Raw genomic sequence first — 27,223 nt, 5'->3', positions numbered from 1 at the left:
TTGGGTATACACTCAGAAGTGGCACTGCTGGATCATATGGTACTTCTGTGTTTAATTTTCTGAGATACCACTGTACTATTTTCCACAGTAGATGCACCATTTTATATTCCCACCAACAGTGCCCAAGTGTTCCAGTTTCTCCATATCCTCTCCAGCACTTATTTTGTGTTCTTTCAAACAGTAGCCATCCTAGTATTTTTGAGGTGACCTCCTCTATTAGTTTTATGTTGTAGTGGCTCATTGTTTTTATATATTCAGTGTATTTACATATTCAGTCATTCTTTTTAATGCTCATGTTATCCTATCTTTGGTCAGTGGCAGCCCCTTCGAGCTGGCTTCTATATCCCTTTAGGCAACTCCTTTGACCCCACATCAGTGTCTCCCTCTGTGAGTAGGACAGGTGTCCCCTTTACTAAGAAGTTAAGAAGGGCCTCTCCAGCCTGCAGGCACCAGCTAAGTCTTTTACTTTTTCCCTCTGGGCTGGCTGCTTGTCAGAGCTCTGCCCATCAGAGCTCAAGGAGTCTGGTTGTAGGACTTGTACTTCCCCTGGTTTTCTCCTGGGGCTGAGAACAAAGGAGCCGCTACCTAATCTGACCTTGTCTGTGGGTATATTTGCTTAGCTGTGGCTCAGGGAACCCCTGCCCCCCATCCCACCCCCACCCCCCACCCCCGCAACTCTCCTATCCCCCAGAGTGGGCAAACAGGGCTAGAGCAATGGAAACTGACAAGACTATTCAGTCAGTCTATATTGAGAGCCTTCTGAGTACCAGTCAGGGTGGTCTCAGATCCACTTTGGAAGTCACTGAACTACCTGACTAGAGGTGCTGAGCAGGTCTCTACCAGGCCAATGTTGGGGGTAGATGGCAAGAACTGCCTCTACTGAGCTATGACAGAGACCCTGGTGGGTCTAGCAGTGCAGTGAGGTCTTAGAATTCAAGATGTGCTTTCGGCCTCTGCAAAGGAAAAGCTGGTCCTCTGCTAAGCCACAGGAAAGAAACACAGTCCTAGGGGCAGAACTGGTCTTTGAGAGAATAGAGTCAGGTCTGTCTCCAATTAATAGGGTATCAGACAAAGCTTTCTTGGGTATCAATATCAGCATTCGAAATGAGGTCTAGGACTGTCAGAAGTGTCCGGGAGAGTTGGAAGAGAGAGTGGTTGGGGGAAGGGGTTATTCTGACCCATGTGCTAGAAAGCCAGACAGCCCGTGTTGGAGAGCCACAGGCCTATGGCTCCTGCATGATCTGCTTTCTTGGTGTTCTTTCCTAGACCTGCCAGGTATGCCAGATGCTGCTGCCCAACCAGTGCAGTTTCTGTGCCCACCAGCGGATTCACGCACACAAGTCCCCCTACTGCTGCCCGGAGTGTGGGGTCCTCTGCCGCTCTGCCTACTTCCAGACCCATGTAAAGGAGAATTGCCTGCACTATGCCCGCAAGGTGGGCTACAGGTGGGTGCTGCCTGGCTTGCTGTCCTGGTATTGCCCAATGGCTGGTCCTTTTCCTAAACCAGAACTTATTTCAGATAGTTTTGGTCTTAAGAGGCTTGAGTTTCAGTCTAACAGGACAAGAGCATTGTATGGTATGTGGACAGACATTTTTTATTTGGTAGCAGACAGGAAGAGCAAGAGAGAGAAGAATAAGGAGTTTAAAAAACTTAAATATTAAAAAATTAGCTTTGAAGTTTTGGGGAGATTAGAATACATATAATACTTTGTCTATTTGCTTTTTAAAAGTATCTAAGTTTAATTTGCTCACAAAGTTATCACATTCAGCACATTAAATGTAAAGTACTGTTTCATTAATGAATGTACTAATTACAGTACTTGGAAATGTTTGCAGGTTTTAACAAATGGGGCTGCAAGATGCCAAACTCAAAGGGCTTTAGTATCTTTCTTTTTGTTAATTTTTGTCAGTTTGTGGCAAAATAGGCAAAACCTGAGACTGGAAGAAAGGATCAGCCTCTTGGTAAAATCAAGAAAACTCTTATTTTAAATGGAATCTCCTCCTTTGTGTCAAACATAAGCAAGAAGTCATTTTCAGGAAAAAGATTAAAGTGAGGGAAAAAGCTTCCCTCTAGAGTTCATTGATCTGTAATTTGTTTTCTGCTATTTGACATTAAATTTTTTTTGGTTTTAAGTTCATTTGACTTTTTTGTGTGTACTTATTATTGTCTTTAGCATTGTGTTAGACACTCAGGATACAAAAATGATTAAGAAACAGCGCTTGCCCTGGTAGGTTACAAACATAAGAACATAAGTAATTATAACTCAGAGTGCTAAGTCCCACAATAGAGAAATGGTCAGGAAGGCTTCCTAAAGGAGATATTAGGAGATTTTCAGGCAGAAGAAGGGGAAACCGTATCTGGCAAGGGCCTGAGCAGGAATACCAGCATACACAAAAGGGGTGTCAGGAATGATGAGTATGGTTGTATAGAGGAATGTCAGGATGAATTGTGGGAGTGGGGAGAAATGAGACTAGGGAGTTGGCAGAGGCCAGGCCATGCAAGACCTTGTATTTCTTGGCAGACATTTGGACTTTATCCAATGGACAGTGAGGAGCTACAGAAAAATTTGCAGCAGGGGAGTGATTTGGCTAGTGTATTTTAGAAAGATCATTCTGGGAAGCAAATACATATATTAGTGAGGGGAGAGACTGAAGACTTCTTGAAAGGCAAGTGTGATGATCCAGATGAGATGCTGAGGGCTTCACTGAAGCCATGATCGTGGGAATGGAGAGAAGGTAGATTTGAGAGGGGTTTAGGAAGAAGCATCAAGATTTGATAATAGCTTTTATATGAAATGAGGGATGAGGAGTTTGGCAAAGGCAAGCCCAGGCTATGCAAGACCTTATATTTCTTGGCAGGCATTTGGGCATTTTCCAGTGGACATTGAGGAGCTACAGAAAGATTTGCAGCAGGGTAGTAATCTGGCTAGTATGTTTTAGAAAGATCATTCTGGGAAGCTAACACATATATTAAAGTTTTGCAGTGACTCCCACATTTCTGACTTGGGGTAGACATTTTATTTTTATATTTTTTTGAGACAGGCTCTCACTGTCACCCAGGCTGAAGGGCAGTGGTGTGATCGTGGCTCACTGCAGCCTTGACCTCCCGAGCTCAGGTGATCCTCCCATCTTGGCCTCCCAGGTAGCTGGGACTACAGGCACGCACCACCATGCCTGGCTAACTTTTTGTGCTTTTTATAGAGACAAGATTTCACCATGTTGCCCAGGCTGGTTGCGAAACTCCTGGGCTCAAGCGATCCTCCCACCTCAACTCCCCAAAGTGTTGGGATTACAGGTGTGAGCCACTGCACCTGGCTGGTATAAACATTTAAAAATGTAGACTGATTTCTTTTTCATCTTATGGAGGATGGAGTGTCTAAAGTACATTAAAAACAAGACAAACCTAAGACAGGATTATACAAAGCACTTACCACCAAGTTGCTGAAGAGCATTGCTTGGCAACATCCCAGGCTACATTTTAAACCAAACATCTGAATATGTTTTTACAGTATCCTGCAACACTTAAAAATACCTTTCTAGCCTTGATTTAAGTGTATGCTGCTTGTTCTGAGATCAAATCCAATCAAATAGTAATACAATCAACACTTAAATAGAATCTTGAACCCAAGAATTTTTTTTTTTTTCTTTTTCTTTTTTTAGATGGAGTCTCGCTCTGTCACCCAGGCTGGAGTGCAGTGGCAGCATCTTGGCTCACTGCAATCTCCACCTCTCGGGTTCAAGCGAGTCTCCTGCCTCAGTCACCTGAGTAGCTGGGATTATAAGCATGTGCCACCATGCTTGGCTAATTTTTGTATTTTTAGTAGAGCTGGGATTTCACCATGATGGCCAGGCTGGTCTCAAACTCCTGACCTCAGGTGATCCACCTGGCTTGGCCTCCCAAAGTGCTGGGACTACAGGCATGAGCCACCGCACCTGGCCCAAGAAATTTTTAGTTGTATGGATGGGTTAATACTTTTCATTTTTAATTACATATTTTCTTATGTACAAGTAAAAAGAAATATCTCAAAAGCAATTCAGTTTATCAAACCTTTTTGTAAGGAATGCCAGACCAAATATGTTGTGATTCAGCTAAAGGGATTACTGAAGATAGTGATATTAAAATTTTCAGTGATCTGCAGTTGAAGTCAGAAGACATACACAACACTACAGTGTTCATAACAGAGTTGTGCAATCACTACAAACAGTTTTAGAGCATTTTTACTATCCACGAAGAAACTTAATATCCACCACTCCACCACTTCTTTCATCCCCGTAACCCTAGGCAATCACTAATTTACTTTCTGTCTCATAGCTCTTCTGGACATGTCATATAAGTGGAATTATATAATATTAGCATAATATTTGCAAGGTTCATCCATGTCGTAGCATATATCAGTATTTCATTCCTTATTATGGCTGAATGAGATTCCATTGTGGGGATACACCATGTTTTGTTTATCCATTTGTCAGCTGATGGACCTTTGGGTTGGTTCTACCTTTTGGCTTCATGAATAATGAATAATGTGAATAATGCTGCTGAAGAACATTCATGTACAAGTTATCATGTGGACATGTTTTCAGTTGCTTTGGATACCTAGGAGTAGAATAGCTGGGTCAGATAGTAACTCTATAGGGAGGGGAACATCACACACCGGGGCCTGTCAGGGGATGGGGGATTGGGGAGGGATAGCATTAGGAGAAATACCTAATGTAGGTGATGGGTTGATGGGTGCAGCAAACCACCATGGCTCTTGTATACCTATGTAACAAACCTGCACATTCTGCACATGTATCCCAGAACTTAAAATATAATTTTAAAAAAGGAAAAAAATAGTAACCCTGTTTAACTTTTTGAGAAACTGTCAGACTATTTTCCAAAGTGACTGCACCATTTTTACATCCCCACCAGCAGTGTATGAAGGTTTTGATTTCTATACACCCTTGCCAACACTTGTTATTGTCTTCTTGATTTGTAACCATCCTTATGCGTGTGAAATAGTATCTTGTTTCCCTGATGGTTAACTAACAGTGTTGATCATGTGCTTATTGGACTCCACCTTTTTTTTTTTTTTTGAGACAGAGTCTCACTCTGTTGACCAGGCTGGAGTACAATGGCACTATCTCGGCTCACTGCAACCTCCGCCCCTCCCCGGATTCAAGCACTTCTCCTGCCTCAGCCTCCTGAGTAGCTGGGATTACAGGTGCCCACCACCATGCCCGGCTAATTTTTGTATTTTTAGCAGAGACGGGGTTTCACCATTTTGGCCAGACTGGTCTTGAACTCCTGACCTCAGGTGATCCCCCGACCTTGGCCTCCCAAAATGCTGGGATTACAGGCGTGAGCCACTGTGCCTGGCCTGGACTCCATCTTCTTTGGAGAAATGTCTATTCAGATCATTTGCCCACTTCTGAATTGGGTTATTTGACATCTTATAATTGAGTTGTAAGAGTTTTTTATATCTTCTGAATACAAGTTCCTTGTCAGATTTGCTTATATTTTCTCCCATTCTGTGTATGTTAATTTTTTTAGTACATTCTCTTTTTTTTTTTTTTGCCCAGAAATTTTTTTTATTATTTTACTTTAAGTTCTAGAGTACATGTGCACAACGTGCAAGTTTGTTACATATGTATACATGTGCCATGTTGGTGTGCTGCACCCATTAACTCATCATTTACATGAGGTATATCTCCTAATGCCAGAAATTTAAATTTCATTCAGTAGGCTTATTGTTAGTAATTCTAGTTTTAATATTTTGAAACTATTTTTATGTATTATCAGATATAGCAAATAATTATAATATTGTTCTTAAGAATGATTTTCAGTAGAAAAGACAACAGTTACAAATGTAAAATCAGAATTTAAATAAAAATACTGTCTTAACTTCAGCTGGGTTAAATATATATAGTCCCCTCCAAAATATATAGTCCCTGGTTCTTTCCACTAAAAACTCCTAAAATCAATAACATAATAAAACTAAGCAACCCCAAAACCCATACAGTGATCTCTAAATATTATTCTTCACTAAAAGGATCAGTTATTTTGAGAAATGTCTGATTAATTATGAATTTATTTAAAAGTTTAGTGTTATTTTTAGTAAATGTTCAATTCCATTCCCCAAAGGACCTCTAGAACAAACAAACAAACAAACAAACAAAAACAGGATGAGCACAGAAAAACAATGCAGAAGAGGAGGAGAGAGAGGCTTTTCTAGTTTATAAGAGTTATAACCACTCCCAAGATAAAATCAGGTCAAACAAACAAAACCATGAATCTAGCTACACATCAATTTATGTAGCAAAATTACATACCGTCTATCCAAGACGGTATGAGGAACTCTTTTGCACAGATAGGCAAACACTCTGTTTTGAGTGACAATGCGATCTTCTTCCTCCTTTCTTAATCTACAGACTTCCATTTGCAAAGAAGCAATAGTTTCTTGTTGCTCAGTTCGTTTTTTCTTATAATGCTGGCACTTCACCTATAAAGTTTTCTGCTCCTTTTGAAGATCTTTTATTTTATTCTGTTGCTGGCAAGCCCTATTTAGTGATTCATCCTCCAATTCACCAATTTTGGATTTCACACTCTCCATAATTTATTCCAAGTCATTAGCTCGTTGTTCTTGATTGGTTGCTCGGCTGTGCTCTAGCTGAAGTTCATTTCTAAGCTGCTGATTAGTTTCTATAAGCTCCTGTATCATGTTCTGTTGACGTGAGGTTTCTTCCACCAACAATTTCAAATTCTGTCTCATCCTTTGTGATGACTGTTTGTCAAAAATGATGAGATCTTTGAGATCTGTTCTTTTGACTAGAGACAAAGGTTTTAAGCCATGCATCATCAATAGCACATTTATGCTTTCCCATTCTGCTTCTTCCTGCTGTTTTTCAGTCATGAGTCTATCTGACGGTTGATTGGAATCCTGAGGTTTAAGGGCTACCAGAAACATAGTTTCTTTTGTAGAATCAAAAGAAACAGACATTGGCAATTAAAAAATTTGAGTTGCCTCAGTCATAGCATACTACTCTTGCACTTTACACCTGGTCATTCAGGTTGATCTCAATGAAATGATCACCCAACAAGTCTCATGTCCGAAACTGGATCTTCATCTTCCTCAGTCGCCACCTCCCACCAGCTAGTACATTCTCAAGATACCTATGTTCCATTTTATTGAAGTCTACTACAGAGTTTTACAATATTATTTTATGTTTTGTATTATTTTTGCTTTTACTTGATGATAATGTAAAAAGTCTCTATATATGGTTATTTATATAATATAAATATATATATAATTTATATGTATTTTATGTAAAATATGCATACACATATATTTCAGAATTTTATAAATTGTTCTGTTCTTTGTGAATAATTTGGAGAGTGGCTAATGATGTCATAAGGAAGCAAGTTTAGACTGTTTTAATGTTATTTTCTTATTTCTGATTATTAACAAAGTTAAATACTTTATGTTGTTTATCTTTTCTAAAACTACATATTTCACAACATATGATTCTATAATTGCCTATTTTCTCTTAAGCTGTGGTCAAGTGCAGTGTCATATGGTTGGCACTCTTTTCTGCACACTTTCTCATCAACTTGTAAACCCCGTTGGATTCAGTCCTTCATTGAGGGTACTTTGCATGTGTTCTCACTTTCAGTGAGGTTTCTCGAAGAAATGTCTACAAGATACATAGAAGGAATTTTCAGTAGCATTCGAGAAGGATATATTTCTACTGTTTCTGCAGGAGTTTGGTCAAACGGCACAAATAAAGCCACTTAAGAGATTCTTTACACATATCAGGTGTACTTGGCCACTTTGGATGAATGTGGAATTATGTGCTTTTTTCTCCTCATAATACTTTGTAGTGTGGAAATACTTGTGTGTGCTAGAAGTTGGTTTCACTCTTCTGTTTAGCAGGAGAGAAAGGAAAATTAAGTAAGTAGCTTGTATAGAAGCCCTAATTTAAAGCATACACAAATTTAGTAATGAATGCTCTATGGAGTTCACTGCAAAAAGCTTTCTGGTTCTGTGGGCTGCTCTTCGTTGCTAATTAAATTTTTGAAGGTGATTCTCTACCCTTCCCTTCCAATACATACAAGGAAGAAAAAAGATTGTTCAGGATTCTGTGGTGATTTATGTGGACTGTGAAAATGTATCACACCTGTAATCCCAGCAATTTGGGAGGCTGAAGTCGGTGGATCACCCGAGGTCAGGAGTTCAAGACCAGCCTGGCCAACATGGTGAAACCCTGTCTCTACTAAAAATACAAAAGTAAACTGGGTGTGGTCGCAGGTGCCTGTAATCCCAGCTACTTGGGAGGCTGAGACGGAGAATCGCTTGAAACCAGGAGGCAGAGGTTGCAGTGAGCCGAGATTGTGCCACTGCACTCCAACCTGGGTGACAGAGCAAGACTCTGTCTCAAAAAAAAAAAAAAAAAAAAATATATATATATATATATATGTAGTAAAATGAAGGGTAACATTCAGGAGTCAAAGAATTCTTAAATGAAGGCATGCCTTTTATTTTAGCAAAGCAGCTGCCTCTCTTTAGTGCCTATGGGGATGTCAATATTATGAGGGCAGACAGTATTGCCACAAAAGGAAGATAAAAAGAAATAGCAGAGAGGGGAAAGATGTTTCCTCATGTAGGGGAGACCTGTGTGTGTTCATAGGCAGGAGGAAAGACTGAACACAGGAAAGGGACAAGTAATTTTTTTTTTTTTTTTTTTAGACGGAGTCTCGCTCTGTCGCCCAGGCTGGAGTACAGTGGCACAATCTCTGCTCACTGCAAGCTCCGTCGCCTCCCGGGTTCACGCCATTCTCCTGCCTCAGCCTCCCGAGAAGCTGGGACTACAGGCGCCCGCCACCACGCCCGGCTAATTTTTTTATTTGTATTTTTAGTAGAGACGGGGTTTCACCATGTTTGCCAGAATGGTCTCAATCTCCTGACCTCGTGATCCGCCCACCTCGGCGTCCCAAAGTGCTGGGATTACAGACGTGAGCCACCGCGCCCGGCCAAGGGACTAGTAATCTTATGGATGCAGGTCACTAGTAATCTTATGGATGCAGGTCATATTATTCTCTGATATCAAAAAAAGGGAAGGCAGTATTTATAGAGAGATGTTGTGAAGTTGAAACAAGTTCCATATGGCCTCAATTTCAGAAAAATGGTTTAAGACAATTGTTTATCTTATTTATGCATTGTAAAAAAGATGTATCCACCAAACAAAACTCGGAAAATACAAATTGGTAGGGAGAAAAAGAAATGAAAAGTTATCCCCATAGTTCCACTAAGAAGGTATCACAGCACTTTTGAGCTATGTGGTCCAGTAGAGTATAGTACCAGCCATTTGTGGCTACTGGGTGCCTGAAATTTGGCCAGTGCAACTAAGAAACTGAATTTTTATTTTATTTTGTTAATTGAAATAACCACATGGCCACATGAACAGTGGAGCTTCCCCCCTCTCCCCCCAGCCAGGGAACAGGTTTTCGCTCTGTCACCCAGACTGGATTGCAGTGGCACAATCTTGGCTTACTGCAACCTCTGCCTCCCGAGTTCAAGCGATTCTCCTGCCTCAGCCACCTGAGTAGCTGGGATTACAGGCACGTGCCACCATGCCCAGCTAATTTTTGTGTTTTTAGTAGAGATGGGGTTTTGCCATGTCAGCCATGTCTCATCTTGAACTTCTGGTCTCGTATGGTCTACCCTCCTCAGCCTCCCCAAGTGCTTGGATTACAGGCGTGACCTAGTGTGCCTGCCCCAGTGGAACTATTCACCATTCCTTCATCACAACAAGTTCCAGTGAACAACACTATGGAGTATTTCTTCCTGGACTTTAAGGGTTGTTTTAATGTAGTTGTTGTTTTGGTGAGCATAGCATTGCCTGACTGTATGTTTTGTTAAGTGGCCATCCCTGCTTACTCGTACCACCAGCCTGTGGGAAGGCATGGGCTTTGTGCAGCCTCCTTTGGAATTTCTTGGACTTCTGCAGTTGTCTCACACTTAAATACTGTTTATGCCATTACTGAACCATTTTATTCCCTCTCCACTTCCACCGACTTCTCTTAGGTAGGCTCAGGTTTTTGGTTGGCAGAATATCCTCTGGCCAGTGCAGGGAAGGTTGGGGTTTCTCCCTTCTATACAAGGCATGGCCTTGGGCTTGGGGGCCCCTGTGTGGCCACGTTGTGCCAGACTGTAGCAAGCAGACCCTCAGGATATACTTGTGGAGGGTGGAAGTCTGAGTGATTGAGGGAGGGAGAAGGTGCCTGGATAGCTCTGTTCCTCTTCTCCATCCCTCCTCTTGCAGCACCGCCTCTGGGTCCGGTACTCCCTCTACTCCACCCACACTACCCCACTTTTGTCTAGGTGCATCCACTGTGGTGTCGTCCACCTGACCTTGGCCTTGCTGAAAAGCCATATCCAGGAGCGACACTGCCAGGTTTTCCACAAATGTGCATTCTGCCCCATGGCCTTCAAGACTGCCAGCAGCACCGCGGACCACAGTGCCACCCAGCACCCTACCCAGCCCCACAGACCCTCTCAGTGAGTGCAGCTCCAGGGCCAGCAGGCCCTGTGGGGCAGACAGGAGTAGCCTGGGTGCTGTAGTGGGTGGCATAGGAATGGGTGAGGGAGCTAGGGTTAGTGGCAGAGGTGCCTGGGGTCATACTAAGGATGTCCTGACGCAGGGGAGCATCCACATTGGCTGCTCCCCTGGGTAGTGCTTTCCCAAACTTGACCCTGGTTCAGAGAGAGCAGAGATGGGTGGAGGGGCTGCGTGGTGCCTTGGCCACCTCACACCCTGGGGCTTGTCTCATCAGGCTCATTTATAAGTGCTCCTGTGAAATGGTCTTCAATAAGAAGAGGCACATTCAGCAGCATTTTTACCAGAATGTCAGCAAGACGCAGGTGGGCGTCTTCAAGTGCCCTGAGTGCCCACTCTTGTTCGTGCAGAAGCCGGAGTTGATGCAACATGTCAAGGTGGGATGCCTTGTGGGAGGAGGCTGGGGAGGAGGGCACATGCCTCAGGTTGGGGGTCCGACTCTGTGCATCATTCCCCTTGCCCAGTCAGTAATCGCTCTCCCCATCCTCAGAGCACTCACGGTGTTCCCCGAAATGTGGATGAGCTGTCAAGCCTCCAGTCTTCAGTGGACACATCCTCAAGCCGCCCCAGCTCTCGAGTTCCCACTGAGCCCCCAGCCACTAGTGTGGCTGCTCGGAGCAGCTCCCTGCCTTCTGGCCGCTGGGGTAGGCCTGAAGCCCACCGCAGAGTGGAAGCCAGGCCTCGGCTGAGGAACACTGGCTGGACCTGCCAGGAGTGCCAGGAATGGGTTCCAGATCGGGAGAGCTATGTGTCCCACATGAAAAAGAGCCACGGTCGGGTAAGTGCAGCCACACAGTCACAATGCAGAGCCCAGTCCTCTGGACTTCTTTCTGTGAGACCAGAACTCCTAGTGTTCCTGGTGCTTTGGGCAGCGTGGGTACCACAGATCTTGAGGTCTTTGGGATTATCCTCCTTTCTGCCTATAGCATCTGAGAAGAAAGATGCACCCAGAACTATCTTACAGTTCTGATGCTTTGTGTGTTGCCACCTCCTTCCTCAGACATTGAAGCGGTACCCGTGCCGGCAGTGTGAACTATCCTTCCACACCCCCAACAGCCTGCGCAAACACATCCGCAACAACCACGACACAGTAAAGAAGGTCTACACCTGCGGGTGAGTCCCTGGGGATGGTAGTGAGGAGGCCTGAGGTTCAAAAGACTCTGTCCATGGCACCACTGGGTCTTTTCTCTGCTGCAAGATCAGGTGTCTAAGACAAGAGAGAAGTGATTTCCAACTGGAAGAAGTTGCAGCTAAGTCAGAAATCAGGGGCAGGTCAGAAATCAGCTTCCAGAACCTGGTAGCTCCTGAGCCCTACCGTGTCACTCTCTAGCCCAGGACTGCACAGCCCATCAGTCACGAAGCACCCTGAGGTTTAAGAGGAGGGATGGTGATGTGACCATGCACCCCTGGGACTGAGAGGCTTCTACACCATCTGCCTGTGCCTTAGGATATACCCAGGCCCTTTCACTATGACTACTAGCCTAGCACTTGGGTCTGTGGGCAGTGACATCAGGGAGTGTTCAGTGAGATTGTGGCTGAGGGCCAGGTGTCAAGAATGCAAGTATTCTAATGTGCTATTGTCTGCCACCTTGGCTGACCTGCTGGCTGAATCTCTCTGAGGATCCCAGCACCAGCCAGCCCAGGAGTCTGCTCCAGACTCTCTCCCTCCTGGCCTTGGTGTGAATAGCACTGAGGGAGCCTGCAGCCCGGGCACTTACCTGACCTCTCTGCTGTGCTTCTGCAGGTACTGCACAGAGGACAGCCCCAGCTTTCCTCGGCCTTCCCTCCTGGAGAGCCACATCAGCCTTATGCATGGCATCAGAAACCCTGATTTGAGCCAAACGTCCAAAGTCAAACCTCCAGGTGGACATTCCCCTCAGGTGAGTATGGGCTCCCTGCCCACTGGAGCTGGCTGCTCAGTGAGGCTTGGAGCTGGAAGGGCATTAAGAAGGCTACTGTTGTGGCCATGGAGCAACCAGAGTGACAGCTTCCCTCAATGTGGGTCACTCTCTAGTCCTGTGTGACCCACCTGGCACTGGACACAAGTAGGGGATAAGGACAAAGACCCATAAGGTGGCCTGTCAGCCTGTTGTTACTGTTGCTTCCCTGTCACCATGGCCCCCTCTGTAGGGGTGTGCTGTGCTCTGTGGACGTTGGTACATTTTCACACATACCATTCTCTTTCTGTCTCACAGCAGTCCTGAGGCGTGTGCACGTAGAACTACCTTGTCAGATGAGGATAATGATGTTTGACCAACTTACCCCCCAACTTTCTCACTAGTTATAGGAGGAGCCAGGCCTAGAACTTGCTATCCTGGCCCCTTGCCCTATGACTTTATCCCTGTCCCATGCCCTATTCTCATTTCTTGTGAACTTCTGGAGCAGCCTGGTTTTTCCTCCTCACTGCAGCCTCTCTCCACACCATGGTAGGGGGGCTGTTCCACAGAAGGGTCAGGGGTGTCTGGGAAGCCCTAAGAGCTGCCTGGAGTTTCAGGGCATTCTTAAAACTTTCTTGCCTAATCAGAACCATCTGATTAGGCAAGTCAGTGGTTGGCAAAGGCCCTTTCATGCATAGGAGCTGGGGGTATCGAAACCTGTCCAATTGTAAAATGCATATCCTCCCTTCCCCCAAAATGCACATACCCTTTGATCCAGCAATTCTGCTTCTAGGATTTATCTATTAGAGATCTTTTGCCTTGGGCATAAAGAAGTCTGCTAAAGGATGTTTGCTGCAGCACTGTGTGCAGTAACAAAGATGGAACTCAGCTAAATGTCAGCCATTGGGGACTTCTCATTCCCACAGTGGGTTAGTGTGCTGCCTGTAGAATGAAGTCTCTATGTTCTCCTATGGAGACACACTCCAATATATGTTGTTAAGTAAAAAAACAAAAACAAAAACAAAACAGGGTGAAGAAAAGCATGCATATACCAGGTACGGTGGCTCATGCCTGTAATCCCATCACTTTGGGAGTCCAAGGTGGAAGGATCACTTGAGCCTAGGAGTTCGAGACCAACCTGGGCAACATAGGGAGACGCTATCTCTACAATAAATAAGTAAATAAATTAGCTGGGTGTGGTGGTGTGCACCTATAGTTCCATCTATTCAGGAGGCTGAGGTGGGAGGATCGCTTAAGTCCTGAGGTCGAGACTACAGTGAGCTGTGATCACGCCACTGCACTCCAGCCTGGGTAACAAAATGAGACCCTGTCTCAAAAATGAAATGAAATAAAATAAAAAAAAATTAGCCAGGTGTAGTCCCAGCTACTCATGAGGTTGAGGTGGGAGGATCGCTTAAGCCCAGTAGGTCAAGGATGCAGTGAGCTGTGATTGTGCCTCTGCATACCAGCCTGGTCAACAGAGTGAGACCCTGCTTCAAAAATAAAAAGAAAAGTATGCATGGCATGCCATCATTTTGCAAAAGACAATAGTTTTGTTTTTGTATATGCATAGGATACCTTTTGGAGGAGCTACAAACCCAGGTAATATGTTCTTTGGAGAGCAGGCCTGGGGAGTGGGATAGTCTCTATACCCTTCCCATGCCTTTGGAGTATTGTGACACATGCATATGTTACATTACAAAACAAACAAAGAATTGAAACAAACCAAACATAAACCAACATTCAGGGCTAGGGTGACCCTGGCCGGGGTGGTGCTTTCCTTGAGTCCTTGGACTCATGGTTACCTCTGGGGGCTCATGTCCAGGGCTTGGCCTGGACTGTGCTCACGCTGTCTCTCCTTTTAGGTGAACCATCTGAAAAGACCAGTCAGTGGAGTAGGGGACGCTCCAGGCACCAGCAATGGCGCAACCGTCTCTTCCACCAAAAGGCACAAGTCCCTTTTTCAGTGCGCGAAATGTAGTTTTGCCACAGACTCGGGGCTCGAGTTTCAGAGCCACATACCTCAGCACCAGGCGGACAGCTCCACAGCCCAATGTCTCCTCTGTGGTTTGTGCTACACCTCTGCCAGCTCCCTCAGCCGCCACCTCTTCATTGTCCACAAGGTGAGAGACCAGGAGGAGGAAGAGGAAGAGGAGGTGGTGGCAGCAGAGATGGCAGTGGAGGTGGCAGAGCCAGAGGAGGGCTCCGGGGAGGAGGTGCCCATGGAGACTAGAGAGAATGGACTGGAAGAATGTGCCGGTGAGCCTTTGTTGGCTGACCCAGAGGTGAGGAGATTGCTGGGCCAGGCCCCTGAGGACGATGGTGGCCACAATGATCATAGTCAACCACAGGCCTCTCAGGACCAGGACAGCCACGCACTATCCCCTCAGGTGTGACTGGAGACCTTGCAGTGTGCATGGTCAGGGATGGTGCCAAAGCGTCTTCCACCTGCCGTGCGGACCGTGGAAAATAAAAGGCTCTGCCCCCGGTGAGAGTGTGGCCGGTTGTACCCTGGAGTAGTGTCTGCCCTGAGCTGCCAGTGCTGGGTATCCCCCAGCCCCAGGAAATGTGGGGTTGGCCAGGACCCTCACAGCTCTGAATTTGCTTCTGTTATTTATGGCTTTGTGCTGCTTCTTGGTATCCCATCTCTTGTCTGTGTCCTTCCAACCCCAAGCTGCTTATGTGGCCCAACCCCAATGCTGTCAACTAGGCTTGAACGCCACAGTGGCTGTGCTCTTCTGGGAGGTTCCCGCTTGCTGCCTTCAGCCAGGGCGCTCCTCAGAGCTCTATTTTCCTGCAGACACCAGCTCGCCTTCCTGCCTTTAGATCCTGAGAAGGAGGGAAATGAGGGGTGCTGACACAGTCCCTCTGGGAGAGCTCTGCCTAGCCTGGTTTGGCAAGGGCCCTTGATTACCTTGCCCCTCCTCCCTGTCTTTGATTCTTTTCCCTCAAAATAGTCCTGAGAACTAATTGTCACACTGGCTCATCATGTCTCTGTGGGTGGGGTGGGAGAAACCTCTGCTGCACACCTCTGTTTGGAACCTGGGGAGAGCAGGAGGTAAGGCAAAGGCAGGCAGGCACCAAGAGCCAGACTCCTTGAGAAGGCGCTGTGGGTGGGTCTTTGTTCTGCCGTTTTGCCTTTCCTGACAGGTGGGGTTGGGGCACACAGACATTGGAATATTTGTACTCCTGCTCTCGTGCCATTTGAGAGGCTGCTGCCCCAGGCAGGCCAGCCCCTCCTCCTCTTGGCTACACTCATGTTGCTCAGACTATATTTCAAATAAAAAATCTTCTCACCATGCAGGTAGGCTCTTGTATTCCTCTCCAAGTGAGCCTGGCCCCACCCTGTTCCACCCAAGGGTCTTTCCCAGACTTCCCCTGTTTGTCCCATCTCTGAGGGAGGACAACACTTCCTACTGTCTAAGGAAGGTCTTCTCTAGATTCTGGAGCTTGTGGTTAGGAAACCAGGAGCCCTGTACTTCTTAGTTCTCTAGAGACCTTCTGAAGGGGTGAGAGGAGGGACTCCACCATGTGGAGATCTCTAAGATCTCCCCCAGGCTAGTGGCATTGGCTTTAGGGCCTATCGAAATTTTCTGGGCACCTTCATCTTTCCTTCACATGATTTTCAACCTAACAGAACCCCTTACTGGTAAAAAGGGAAAAGGGGGTGGAGAAGAGGAATTTTATAATTTTCTTATAGCATTCAAGAGGTTTCTTATTTCTTACAGCAGTGCTGCTGCCACAGAGAACTCAGATGTGGCAGAACTGGGATTAGACTTGGAAGACTGGCTGTCTTTTCACTGATGGTGGAGTCAGGGCCCACCCTAGCAGGAGAAACAGGCTGTGTGGAGGTGTCCTGTGACCTCTAACCCAGGTGGCATGGGGCTGGGCCCAGCAGGATCTAGTAAAGGGAAGAGGGTGCTAGCTGGGTGCCTAGAGGTCATCTTTCAAGGAGGCATTAAATATCAATTATAAATTATTAAGTCAGATAAATATGCCTGGCCTTTTCACAATTGAAAAAAATACATTTTTTTCCTCTATCAAATGCCAAGTTTTTAGTGGAAATGCTAATGGCAGTGGGAAAGGTTGCCTCACTTTCAGAGAGACTCTCACTGTCTGCACCCTTTTAATAATTGCTCTTCCTGGCAAGGCTGCCACCTCCCTGTCTCCCATACTGGCAGTGGGGCAACCCAGGCCTGCTTCCAGTTACCTGCAAAGCCAGACCTAGCCCTGCCGTAGCTGTTGTCCCATGCTTAATTCTAGTTGCAGGAAGCCATCCCTGTACCCTGGGTCCATTCACAGGAACAGGTTCCAGAGAAGGCTGATGGAAGGGTTTGAAATGACTGGTTGAACCCTTCCTGCTCAGACACAGTGGTAGCTGGAGAGCAGGCAGAGATGGTAGAATTGCAGGTTTGGCTACCTGTACTGACCCCAGATATACATCTCCTTCCTGGGAAGAGCATGAGTTGGAAAAATGTTGAGCCACTCCCTGGAAAACCTGGGTCCTGGCCTGGATTCTGCCCTTAGCCAGCTCTTAACAAATCCCTTAACCTCACTCTCTCTTCCCCTTCACGATAGAGTTAGTAATTCCCATCCAACTGGCTTCACGGGCTTTTGTGAACTCATGAATGTGAAAGTCTTTTCTAGTTTGTAAAACACTATACGAATGTGGGAAAATCTTTACTTGACCTTAGGGCATGGAGGGTGGAGCACATTTTGTCTGCTGTTTGGACTTAGATGCTGATTAGCAGTTATAAAGTGGCCCAGACACCTAGCCATTCTTTAGTAAGAGTGAAGATAGCATTTTAAGCCCTGCTTGTGTGCCCAGCATCTTGCTGAACACTTTCTAGTGATTCTCTCCTTTAATCCTCACAAAGATCTCACAGTTGTCCTCCATTTTACCGAGAAGAATACCGAGGCTTACAGAGGTTAAACGATGTGCAGAGGCCACCTGTAGTGATGGTGCTGAGTCAAGCCTGTCAACCATTGTGCTCCTTAGTGACCAAGGCTGCTTTGACAGGCTGCCAGCTTGTCAGTGGTTTGCAGCCCCCGAGATGTTGTTTTCCTACTTCCCATGCAGTTGGGGTGCCCCGCCAAGTGCCAGGTTCTCTTTGGAGTCCATCTGTGCCTTGTCACCCCAAGGAGGGCCTCGAGCATCACGCTGTGACATTCCAAAACACATGTGGTATCTCTACAACCTTTCATTCTCATTGGGATTTGCCTTGCCATTTAAACACCATCATTTTTTGAGGACTATCTAGAAAAGGTTGCCTAACCCTCACAGGGAACACAGAGTCCAATATCTTCTGGTTTTTTCTTTTGCAAGATTTTTTTAAATGGTTGTGCTATCATTTGTCATCATCAGAAAATGCTTGCTGTAACAAGCGTTTATCTGCACATTATGCTGCAGTGAATGCTCTACTGATCAAATTAAACAGATAAGATCCCTACCCTTGTAGAAACTACAACTTAATACACTCTAAGACTTGACAAATTACTTAGTATTTATTTTCCAACTGCTTTATCTCTGTAAAATGATATGCTGAATTATTATAAGCTAATTGTTGTAGAAAGAACTTTCCCCTTAACTTATGTAAACAGTCTGGTTTTAAAAAAATTAATAATTGTGGCCTAGTAAGCTCAAAACTTTGCCTTCCCCAAGACTGAGGAACCTCTGTCCTGTTCACCACTGTATATTCAGCACCAGGCAATTTCTTTTATTTTTTGTTTGTTTTGAAAAATTAATACATATACATGGTAAGACATTCCACAATACAAAAGGGTATACAATAAATGGTAAGCTTCCCCATGGAGGTCAGCCTCTAGTCCCCTCTCCAGAGTTAATCACTGTTATCTATATGTTGTGTATCCTTTCAGAGCAATTCTATGCATTTACAAGTTTATAAATATGTATATTTATATATCTATTTTTAATACAAATAGTAGAATTCTATACACAGTGTTCTGAAGCTTGCTTTCTTATATAGTATTTTGGAGATTATTCCAAATTCATACATTGGGTCAGAGTAATTCTTTAAAAGTTCCTTGCATATAACAGTGATTCAAAAATTATATGGATGAATGAGTGAATGCCTGCATGAATGAATGAATCTGATTCAATTGGTAGCTACTGCTGTTCTCTTGGGGTCTGATCTGATCAAGACAGCAGCTTTTAGATTCTAGAATGTGTTCTGACTAAGGGGTTCAGGATACTATTCACCTTCTCCAACAGATGCCACAGGAGCCTTAGGAACTGGGCACAGGAAGTCTTGGGCCCCTGGAGGGAAAAGTTGAGACCCAGGTCCTACTTAAAATGCTTGGTTTTAAGGTTCCTACTTAAAATGCTTTTTTCTTTATTGGAAAATGATGTAACATTTTAGAGAAAATTAAAAAGCACACATATTTATAATCTCTTCCTCCTACCATTGCAGTTGTTTTCATTTTTGCCTATAACTTTCCAATCCTTTTTCAGCACATTCATAATTGAATTTATGGTATAATTATGACAGTATCAGTGGTTAACATTGAACATTTCTATATGGCAGACATTATTTTCACATTCATTTTTATTTAGCTTCACAACAATCCTGTAAGATACATACTATTATTATTCTTTTGGAGACAGTAAAATCGAGGTTCAGAGTAGTTAAATGACTTCCTTAAGGCCATGGAGCTAATAAGGGGCAGAGCTGGAATTCACACTCAGGGATGAATTCACACTCAGAGCTGGAATTCACACTCAGACAGTATACTAACAGTATACTGTCTCTGATTTTGTACCCTACTTTTCTCCACTGAACGCGGAAAATGTCCAGTACATGTTTCTATATGGCTTTTAAATCATCATTTTATTTTTCTTTCTTTTTTTTTTTTTTTGAGACGGAGTCTCGCTCTTTCGACCAGGTTGGAGTGCAGTGGCGTGATCGCGGCTCACTGCAAGCTCCACCTCCCAGGCTCATGCCATTCTCCTGCCTCAGCCTCCTGAGTAGCTGGGACTACAGGCGCCTGCCACAACGCCCAGCTAATTTTTTTTTTGTATTTTTAGTAGAGATGGGGTTTCACCGTGTTAGCCAGAATGGTCTCGATTTCCTGACCTCGTGATCTGCCCACCTGGGCTTCCCAAAGTGCTGGGATTACAGGTGTGAGCCACTGTGCCCGGCCTAAATCATCATGTTCAATAATTGAATTCAATAATTCAGTAATTGTAATACTGCCTTGGAGGCAGTATTTTGATTTTGATCAATTTTGATATTGCCCTCCAAGGCAATATCACTTATTTACATTTATTTGTTTTTCAGTTTGCATTATATTTATGCTTTCTCAGAGTTCTATTGATCATGCCAAATCAATATAATTGACCATTTCCTGTTTAACATTTAAATTCCCTACTTCATCAATGCAATGAAGAGTCCTGAGCATATAGCTTCTTGCTTCTGCAGAATTATTTCCTTGGGAGTTTAACCCAATTTTTTTCTTGAGTAAACTCACTGGTGGAGTAATAGAATGGAGAAGATCATTGTCATAATATGAATCAGACTAGTAATCAGATGCCCTAGGGTGCAGTCTCATTTTTGTAACTGACAGTCATTTGGTCTCTTATCTGTCAAATGAAGGGGTTGGTTTATATCTCTGGGGATCTTGATTTTTATCTTCTCATTCTATATACGTTCATGTCAAAATAGACCTTCCCAAAGGCAAGAACTCGTATTTCCTCTGTTGCTTATTTTTTTTTATTTGTTTACTTTTGACCTAGATGCATACACAAATGGAAAAGATCCCTTTTTACTCAGCCCCTCCAAGACAATATCATTTTTATTTACATTTATTTGTTTTTCAGTTTGCATTGTATTTATGCTTTCTCAGAGTTCTAGCTCTTTGTGAGTACCTATTTTTTTTTAAAGTCTCTTTGTTAATCATCCTAAGTTTTATAAGTTTTTAAATTTTATTACTTTTTTTTTTTTTTTTTTAAGAGACAGGGTCTGGCTCTGTCACCCAGGTTGGAGTGCAATGGCACAATCATAGCCCATTGCAACCTCAAGCTCCTGGGCTCAAGTGCTCCTCTCACCTCTGCCTCCCAAGTAGCTGGGACTACAGGTGTGTGCCACCATGCCTGGCAAATTTTGTTATTATCTTTTTAGAGATGGGGTCTTGCTATATTGTTCAGGCTGGTCTTGAACTTCTGGGCTCAAGGGATCCTCCTGCCTCAGCCTCCCAAAATGCTGGGATTACAGGTGTGAGCCACGGTACCTCGCTTTTTTTTTTTTTTTTTGGTCAAGCCTTTTGAAGTTTGAACTTGGTCTGCTTCATAACTTCCAAGCATCTTTAAATCCTTCTGTCACCAGGCATTTTTCATTAGGGTCCTAGGTCCAGGTGAATTCTTGAGTTGGTTTGTTGTGTCATGTGTTGGCCTTTAAAAATGCTCTTATTTTGGCTCACGCCTGTAATCCCAGCACTTTGGGAGGCTGAGGCACGCAGATTATGAGGTCTGGAGTTTGAGACCAGCCTGCTCAATATGGTGAAACCCCGTCTCTACTAAAAATACAAAAATTAGCTGAGCGTGGTGGCAGGTGCCTGTAGTCCCAGCTACTCAGGAGGCTGAGGCAGGAGAATTTCTTGAACCCGGGAGGTGGAGGCTGCAGTGAGCCGAGATTGAACCATCGCACTCCAGCCTGGGTGACAGAGCAAGACTGTCTCCAAAAAAAAAAAAAAAAAAAAGATCTTATTTTATATCTATATCTATATATACCCATTTACAGATTTAAATTGAGTTTCCAGTGCATGAATACTAAAATCAGCAAATATTTAATTGACCATAAGGAAAAGAGATGCAGAAGGATGTGATAAAGCCATGTAAATCCATTCTAACTAGGAGAAGCTTCCGTCACAATGAGTCTCCAAGTAACAGTGGATCTGCAGCACCAGTGTGTTTCATGAATGGATGTGGGATCATACGTAGAGTGATCATCCAGATCTACTAAATCGCTTTGCTTCTTGGCCTTTTGGCTGAGATCAAGTACAGACCTACTAGATCTTCTCAGACTTAATCCTATAGGCTTTGCCTCTATTCTGTATGAAAATGGGGGTAGTAGATGATGCATTTGATGTTTGGAGAAAGTGATTAAGCTCTTCTTCAATCTGGCATTCATTAAACTTGGAAGCCCCACTGATTCTAGGTCTCCCCTTTCAATTATAGCACAGGACACACACATAATCCCTACTTTCTTGTGGGGTTTTTTTAGTCTATAGAACAATTTGCTTAGAATTTTCCCCTAAGATCCATTGTGCATAACAGAGCTGAATATTCTTGGTATCTGAACAAGAAAGTAGGTGCTGCTTTCTAAGAAACTCTTTTCCTATGGAGAAGGGGTTTTGATATGACTTAAAAGTGAGGAAAAGGAGAAGATGGAAAGTGGGGGTTGTGTGGGGAGGTAATGGTGGGAAAAGGGATAGAAATTTGTGGAGGGGCAGGCAGGAGAATTTGAACAGATGGAGAGTTTAGAACCTGGAAACGGTGCAGTTTTAAAGACAGTGATAGACAGAAATGGTGCTATTGAGCTCAAAAGGGAGGTAGTGGCTTGATTTGTCAACGGCAGCACTTGGGTGAGCAGTAATTGTGGTAGCAGTTGTTGGGAGGAATTAATTTTTTTTTCTTGAGACAGAGTCTTGCTCTGTCGCCCAGGTTGGAGTGAAGTGGTACTATCTTGGCTCACTGCAACCTCTGCCCCCCGGGTTCAAGTGATTCTCTTGCCTTAGCCTCCCCAGTAGCTGGGATTACAGGCACCTGCCACCACGCCTGGCTAATTTTTGTATTTTTAGTAGAAATGGGGTTTTGCCATGTTGGCCAGGCTGGTCTTGAACTCCTGACCTCAGGTGATCCACCTCCCTCAGCCTCCCAAAGTGCAGGATTAAAGAATGAGAAGATACAGCTGTTGAGGAAAAGGAGAGCTGAGATTCAAAGACTTCCTTAGAAAAAGACAAAGACTTGAAAGGGAGGAAAAAGACTAGTTTACCTTGCAAGAAGACCAGGAGAAGCCTGGGCTGGGAAGAGCCTTTTCTAGGTTCACTTGAAGATAATGAAGTTTATATCCTGGGCCCAACTGACTAATTGCTGGCCCCTGACCACACACTCACGCTCTTATCTAATGATTGCTTTATTTTGGGACATGCCTAGATTTGTGGCAGTCCTGGATGGAATCAGAGCAGGTAGATTGGGGAAGACACTTGGCTGTGGCAGCTCTATCATTGAGTCCCAAGTTCCCTTTCCAATCAAGTGAGAATCAGGACTGACTTCTCATTGCCAGTAATCCTTTAATTGCTGTCCATGTACCAAAGCACAGCTGTGGCCACACAGCTATCCAGTCCCTGGATAGAAGCATGCCAGAGTGGCCAGCTCATCCCATAGCAGTAGGACCTGGAGTGTCCACCCTCTTGGAACAGAGGCTCAGCTGCCTGAGCTGGGAGCTGTGGCAGCTCTTAGAGGGAGGTCAGTTAAGCAGCAAAGAGCCCTGCAGACCAGCTGGCAGGAAGGGCAGCTTGCAGCACAAGGCAGTAAGTTCCCACGGGAGGGCAGGATCAGCAGAAAGAACTGGGCTTTGTTAAACTCAGAGCTAAGACTTTAGAATGAGTGGAACCAAGCGAAGGAAAAATAGAGGAAACTGGAGGTGTTGGATAGGTATTTGATTAATTTCCCATGCTGTCAGTGACCCGCATTGAGATGTGGTTTGAGGAGCATTGAGGACTGGAGTGGAAGCCAATGATGCTTCATAAGGAAGTTTTCAGTGACCCCTGACCTCAGACCCGTGCCACAGCTTGTGGAGAAGGCCCTCTCAGTGTGAGTCCACATGGGTGCCAAAGAAGCAAAATAAGACCTGGTAAGTCTTCTGACCAGAATGAAGTTGATGATCGTTGTACTCTACTTTGCCCTAAAAAGCTCACATGTGAGGTATTACCATTCATGGCACAGGAGTTTGAGGTGAACATTGGCAAAGTGGATGCATCCAGAGAGGAACTTCTTGCATGGCCTGAGGCTCTCAGTGCCATATTGCTCAAGGAGCTGTTGAAGGCATTTAATGTTTCATCAAGAAAAGAGGTATTTCATGATCAGTATTTTCACATCTTTGCAGGGCTATCGTATCAAAAAGGAGTCTAGACTTCTGTGTGGCTCCAGAGCAAAATTTGACTCAGAATAAAAGGAAAATCTGTCTGAAAATGAAATGGGCTGCTTGGAGGAGTAGCACATTCTCACTCCCTGGAAATGTGCAGGCACAGGCTAGGGCCCCTCCACCAGGGTTGTCCAGACCGTGGTGAGGCCCTGCAGTGGCAGGGAGAGAATAGAGGTGTAGGGAGTACTTAATGATGGCCCTTCCTGCGCACTGTGATCAGTCCCTTCCCCCCCGCCATTTCCTCTCCTCCACACAGATGGGGCCGCATGTGTCTCCCCTTAGTCTCTCTCTGTCCCAAGCCTGGGGACCAACTGTGGTCCCCAGGAGTTCCACGTTAACCCTCAGGGACTGGCATCTGGCCACTGTCATTGGGTGGGCCTGTCTCTGACCTTATGTTTCAGCTCTAGTCATTGGGTTGCTTCTACCTTGTACAGGAGGCCAATGTTTGCAACTTCATAACCCAATTGTGTTAACCCATTATTGCTTGATATGTGACTGGCTCCCCTTGGGCTCTTTTGAGAAGTTTGATAGTGAAGTGAAAGATGGGGTTGGCAAGGTATGGTGGCTTATACCTGTAATCCCAGCACTTTGGGAGGCTGAGGCAGGACGATCGCTTGAGCCCAGGAGTTTGAGACCAGATTGAGCAATATTGGGAGACACTGTCTCTTCAAAAATTTTTTAAAAATATATTGCCTGGGTGTGGTGGTGTGTGCCTGTAGTCCTAGCACTTTGGGAGGCTGAGGCAGGAGGATCACTTGAGCCCAGGAGATCAAAGCTGCAGTGAGCCATGATCACACCACTGCACTCCAGTCTGGGTGACAGAGTGAGTGACTCTGGGTGACCCTGTCTCAAAAAAAAAAAAAAAAAGATGGGTAAATATTTTAGAAGCAAACATTTGATCATCATCATAGGCCGTGGGGAAGGAGGGAAGGAGGCCAGGCAGGGGAGGCAGAGAGCTGTTACAGTAGGGCTGCTGAGAAGGCCAGAAGTTTGAGAGCCTTGGAAGGGAAGAAAATGTAGGAAGCCGAGGTTAGTGTGACACAGGGATGATATTGACAGCCTGTCCTTTAAAGTTGATGTTCTTGCCCAATGGTCTCACTTTCCCCTGTATTTTGAAGGAACAGTTGACCATCACAAGTGAGGAAGGCAACGGGGAGATTGTAATCTTGTTTGAACAGTTGCTGTAGGGAAAGGAAAGGGTAAGCTTGGGAGAATATAAAAGGATTGCCACGCTGCCTGAGACTGGACTTAGAATGTAAAGGATTGCCACGCTGCCTGAGAAATGTTGGGCAACCCTGGAGCAGGAAGAAGCCCACAACCTAATTCCAGGTTAGGAACCTGCCAGGTAAATTTAGTAGAAGATCAAGGGCGAGTGCAATGAGTTCCCTAAAGAAGGTGTAGTTGAAGTTATTGTCCACTTTGTACTGTGTTCATGTGTGTGTGGGGATGAGGTGGGGGTAGATAAGAGAAGCCAGCCAGGAAGGAGCTCAAGATCATAGAGGCTACAGGGGAGCTGACATTTTAGAGGTAGAGAAATTTGTGGTGGCAAGGTTCAAGTGGTGGGCATTTGATTGAGATGTGAAAGGGAAGTGAGGGTGAAGTTCTTTGTGACGACAAGGTCATTGGACCTCTACCAGGGTGTTGGCTGTCATTAGAGAGGCTAGGATGATGGCAGCGGACCAGAGTCTGCCATGGTTGCACTCGATGTGAGGTGACCATTGTTTTTCATCAGTTCAGGTGAATGGTCATGAGGAATGTGACAGCTAATAATATTGGGGTTAAGGATTGGGTAATGCATGCCATGGGCAATGCTTCAAAGGAGGATGGATTGTCCCCTTTGAGTTTTGTTAGCATTGGAAGAGAGGGGGCTAGATAGGAAGGGGAAGGGATGGAACTAAGTTAAAAGAGAAAGCATGTTCAAACTCATTCAGACCTTGTTGAGAGGGCCTGACGTAGTAGGATCTAAGTGTCCTGGGAGATTCCACCATTCTCTAACAGGGAGCAGCTTCCTTTGTTTCACTGAGTATGTTCACTAACACAAAAACAGGCCCAAGATTTTCCTACTACAAATACCCAGTTTATTCTGGGGCCCTGGGAAGTTCGAAATAACTGGGAGATGGGATCCTGGTACCAATAACAAATTCCTACAGTGCTTCCTCAGTACATGGTAAACACTGACTGCCTTGTACTGTGTTGTTTACTTTGTTTGTTTGAGACAAGGTCTTGCTCTGTCACCCGGACTGGGGTTCAGTGGTGCAATCACACTGGCAAAGCAGGGTCCCCTTCCTACTTCTACCACCAGCGCCAGATTCTGGTCCCCCTCATGGCCAACTTGTAGGGTACCTTGGCACAAGTCATTATGCCTCTCTGATTTTTTTTTTTTTTTGAGACAGAGTCTTGTTCTGTCACCCAGGCTGAAGTGCAGTGGCGCGATCTCGGCTCACTGCAAGCTCCGCCTCCTGGGTTCACACCATTCTCCTGGCTCAGCCTCCCGAGTAGCTGGGACTGCAGGTGCCCGCCACCACACCTGGCTCCAACTCCTGGGCTCACGTGGTCCTCCCACCTCAGCCTCCTCAGCAGCTACAGATGTGTGGCCAGCTAATTTTTAAATTTTTTTTGTAGAGATGGGATCTCACTTTCTTGCCCAGGCTGGTCTCAAACTCCCAGACTCAAGCAATCCTCCTGCCTTGGCCTCCCAAAGTGCTGGAATTACAGATGTGAGTCACTGTGCCTGGCGTGTATTGTTTCCTAATGCAGAACCAAGGCATGTGCTCCTCTGTGCTCTTTCAGCACCATGTACAAACCTCTATCACAGGATTTGTAATGATTCTGTTTTAATTGTTCTCTCTTCAGGCTTGAGAGGTTCTTGAGGGCAGAGACTATAACTTACTCATTTCTGTACCCTCAGCACTTGGCATAATGCGTCACAAGTAATAGTTAATAAATACTTGCTGAATGAACAGCTATGACCTTCAGGATCATAAGTGGAATGCCCCACTCCATTTTACAAAGGAGAAAGCTAAAGCTCAGGGATGGCAAGCCACTTGGCCAAAGTCACACAGCTACTTAGTGGAAGAGTAGGGTTAGTCTCTGGACTCTTAGCCTTGTTAGACAACACCACTTTCCACGTCCTCTTTCTCTTGTTAGACTGTAAACTTGGAAAGGAAAGACATTATTGACCTCTCCATCCCTGAGTGCCTTGACATTCCTTACTCAGCTCGACCCCTGTCATGAACTTGGTTGAAGACAGAAAAAATGTGCTTGTTAAATTTGCAGATAGCAGGAAGCTGGGTTCCAAATCTTGGCCAGATGTGGTGACTCATGCCTATAATCCCAGCACTTTGGGAGGCTGAGGCAGGAGGATCGCTTGAGCCCAGGAGTTCAAGACCAGCCTGGGCAACATAGTGAGACCCTGTCTCTTAAAAAAAAGAAGGGAAGGATAGATTCTCCTATAGGTTAGCACTGGATGATGGGCAGAATTTTAAAAGATATAATAGATAAGAAGGAAAGGAAGTATAAGAGTAGGAAGATGAGATTTAACTTAAAAAAAAAACAGGTAAGATTGTATACTTAGGATAAAAAAGACTTTAG

The 27,223-nt window shown here is 44.9% G+C and overlaps 1 protein-coding gene and 1 pseudogene across 2 annotated transcripts in view; one reads left to right on the top strand and one right to left on the bottom strand.

Moving 5' to 3' along the window:
* Nucleotides 1-18,875, top strand: part of ZNF592 (zinc finger protein 592) — a 56,851-nt gene extending 37,976 nt beyond the window's left edge. Inside the window, exons 5-11 of the mRNA XM_025392236.1 lie at nt 1,267-1,445; nt 10,359-10,535; nt 10,811-10,970; nt 11,084-11,371; nt 11,594-11,706; nt 12,338-12,473; nt 14,336-18,875. Coding sequence (XP_025248021.1) covers nt 1,267-1,445; nt 10,359-10,535; nt 10,811-10,970; nt 11,084-11,371; nt 11,594-11,706; nt 12,338-12,473; nt 14,336-14,866 — 1,584 coding nt within the window. The 3' untranslated portion in view covers nt 14,867-18,875. The remainder of the gene's footprint in view (nt 1-1,266; nt 1,446-10,358; nt 10,536-10,810; nt 10,971-11,083; nt 11,372-11,593; nt 11,707-12,337; nt 12,474-14,335) is intronic.
* On the bottom strand, nt 6,273-7,131 carry LOC112629102 (annotated as a pseudogene). The gene is made up of 2 exons (XR_003120532.1): nt 7,002-7,131; nt 6,273-6,949 (listed from the first exon to the last, which is right to left on the bottom strand). The product of XR_003120532.1 is annotated as a centrosomal protein of 70 kDa-like (transcript).
* Nucleotides 18,876-27,223: the final 8,348 nt, after the last annotated feature.

This window comes from Theropithecus gelada, chromosome 7b, assembly GCF_003255815.1.
Source record: "Theropithecus gelada isolate Dixy chromosome 7b, Tgel_1.0, whole genome shotgun sequence".
NCBI lineage: Eukaryota > Metazoa > Chordata > Mammalia > Primates > Cercopithecidae > Theropithecus > Theropithecus gelada.
The sequence above is the reverse complement of the archived record's forward strand: the minus strand, read 5'-3'. Positions and strand labels throughout refer to the sequence as shown.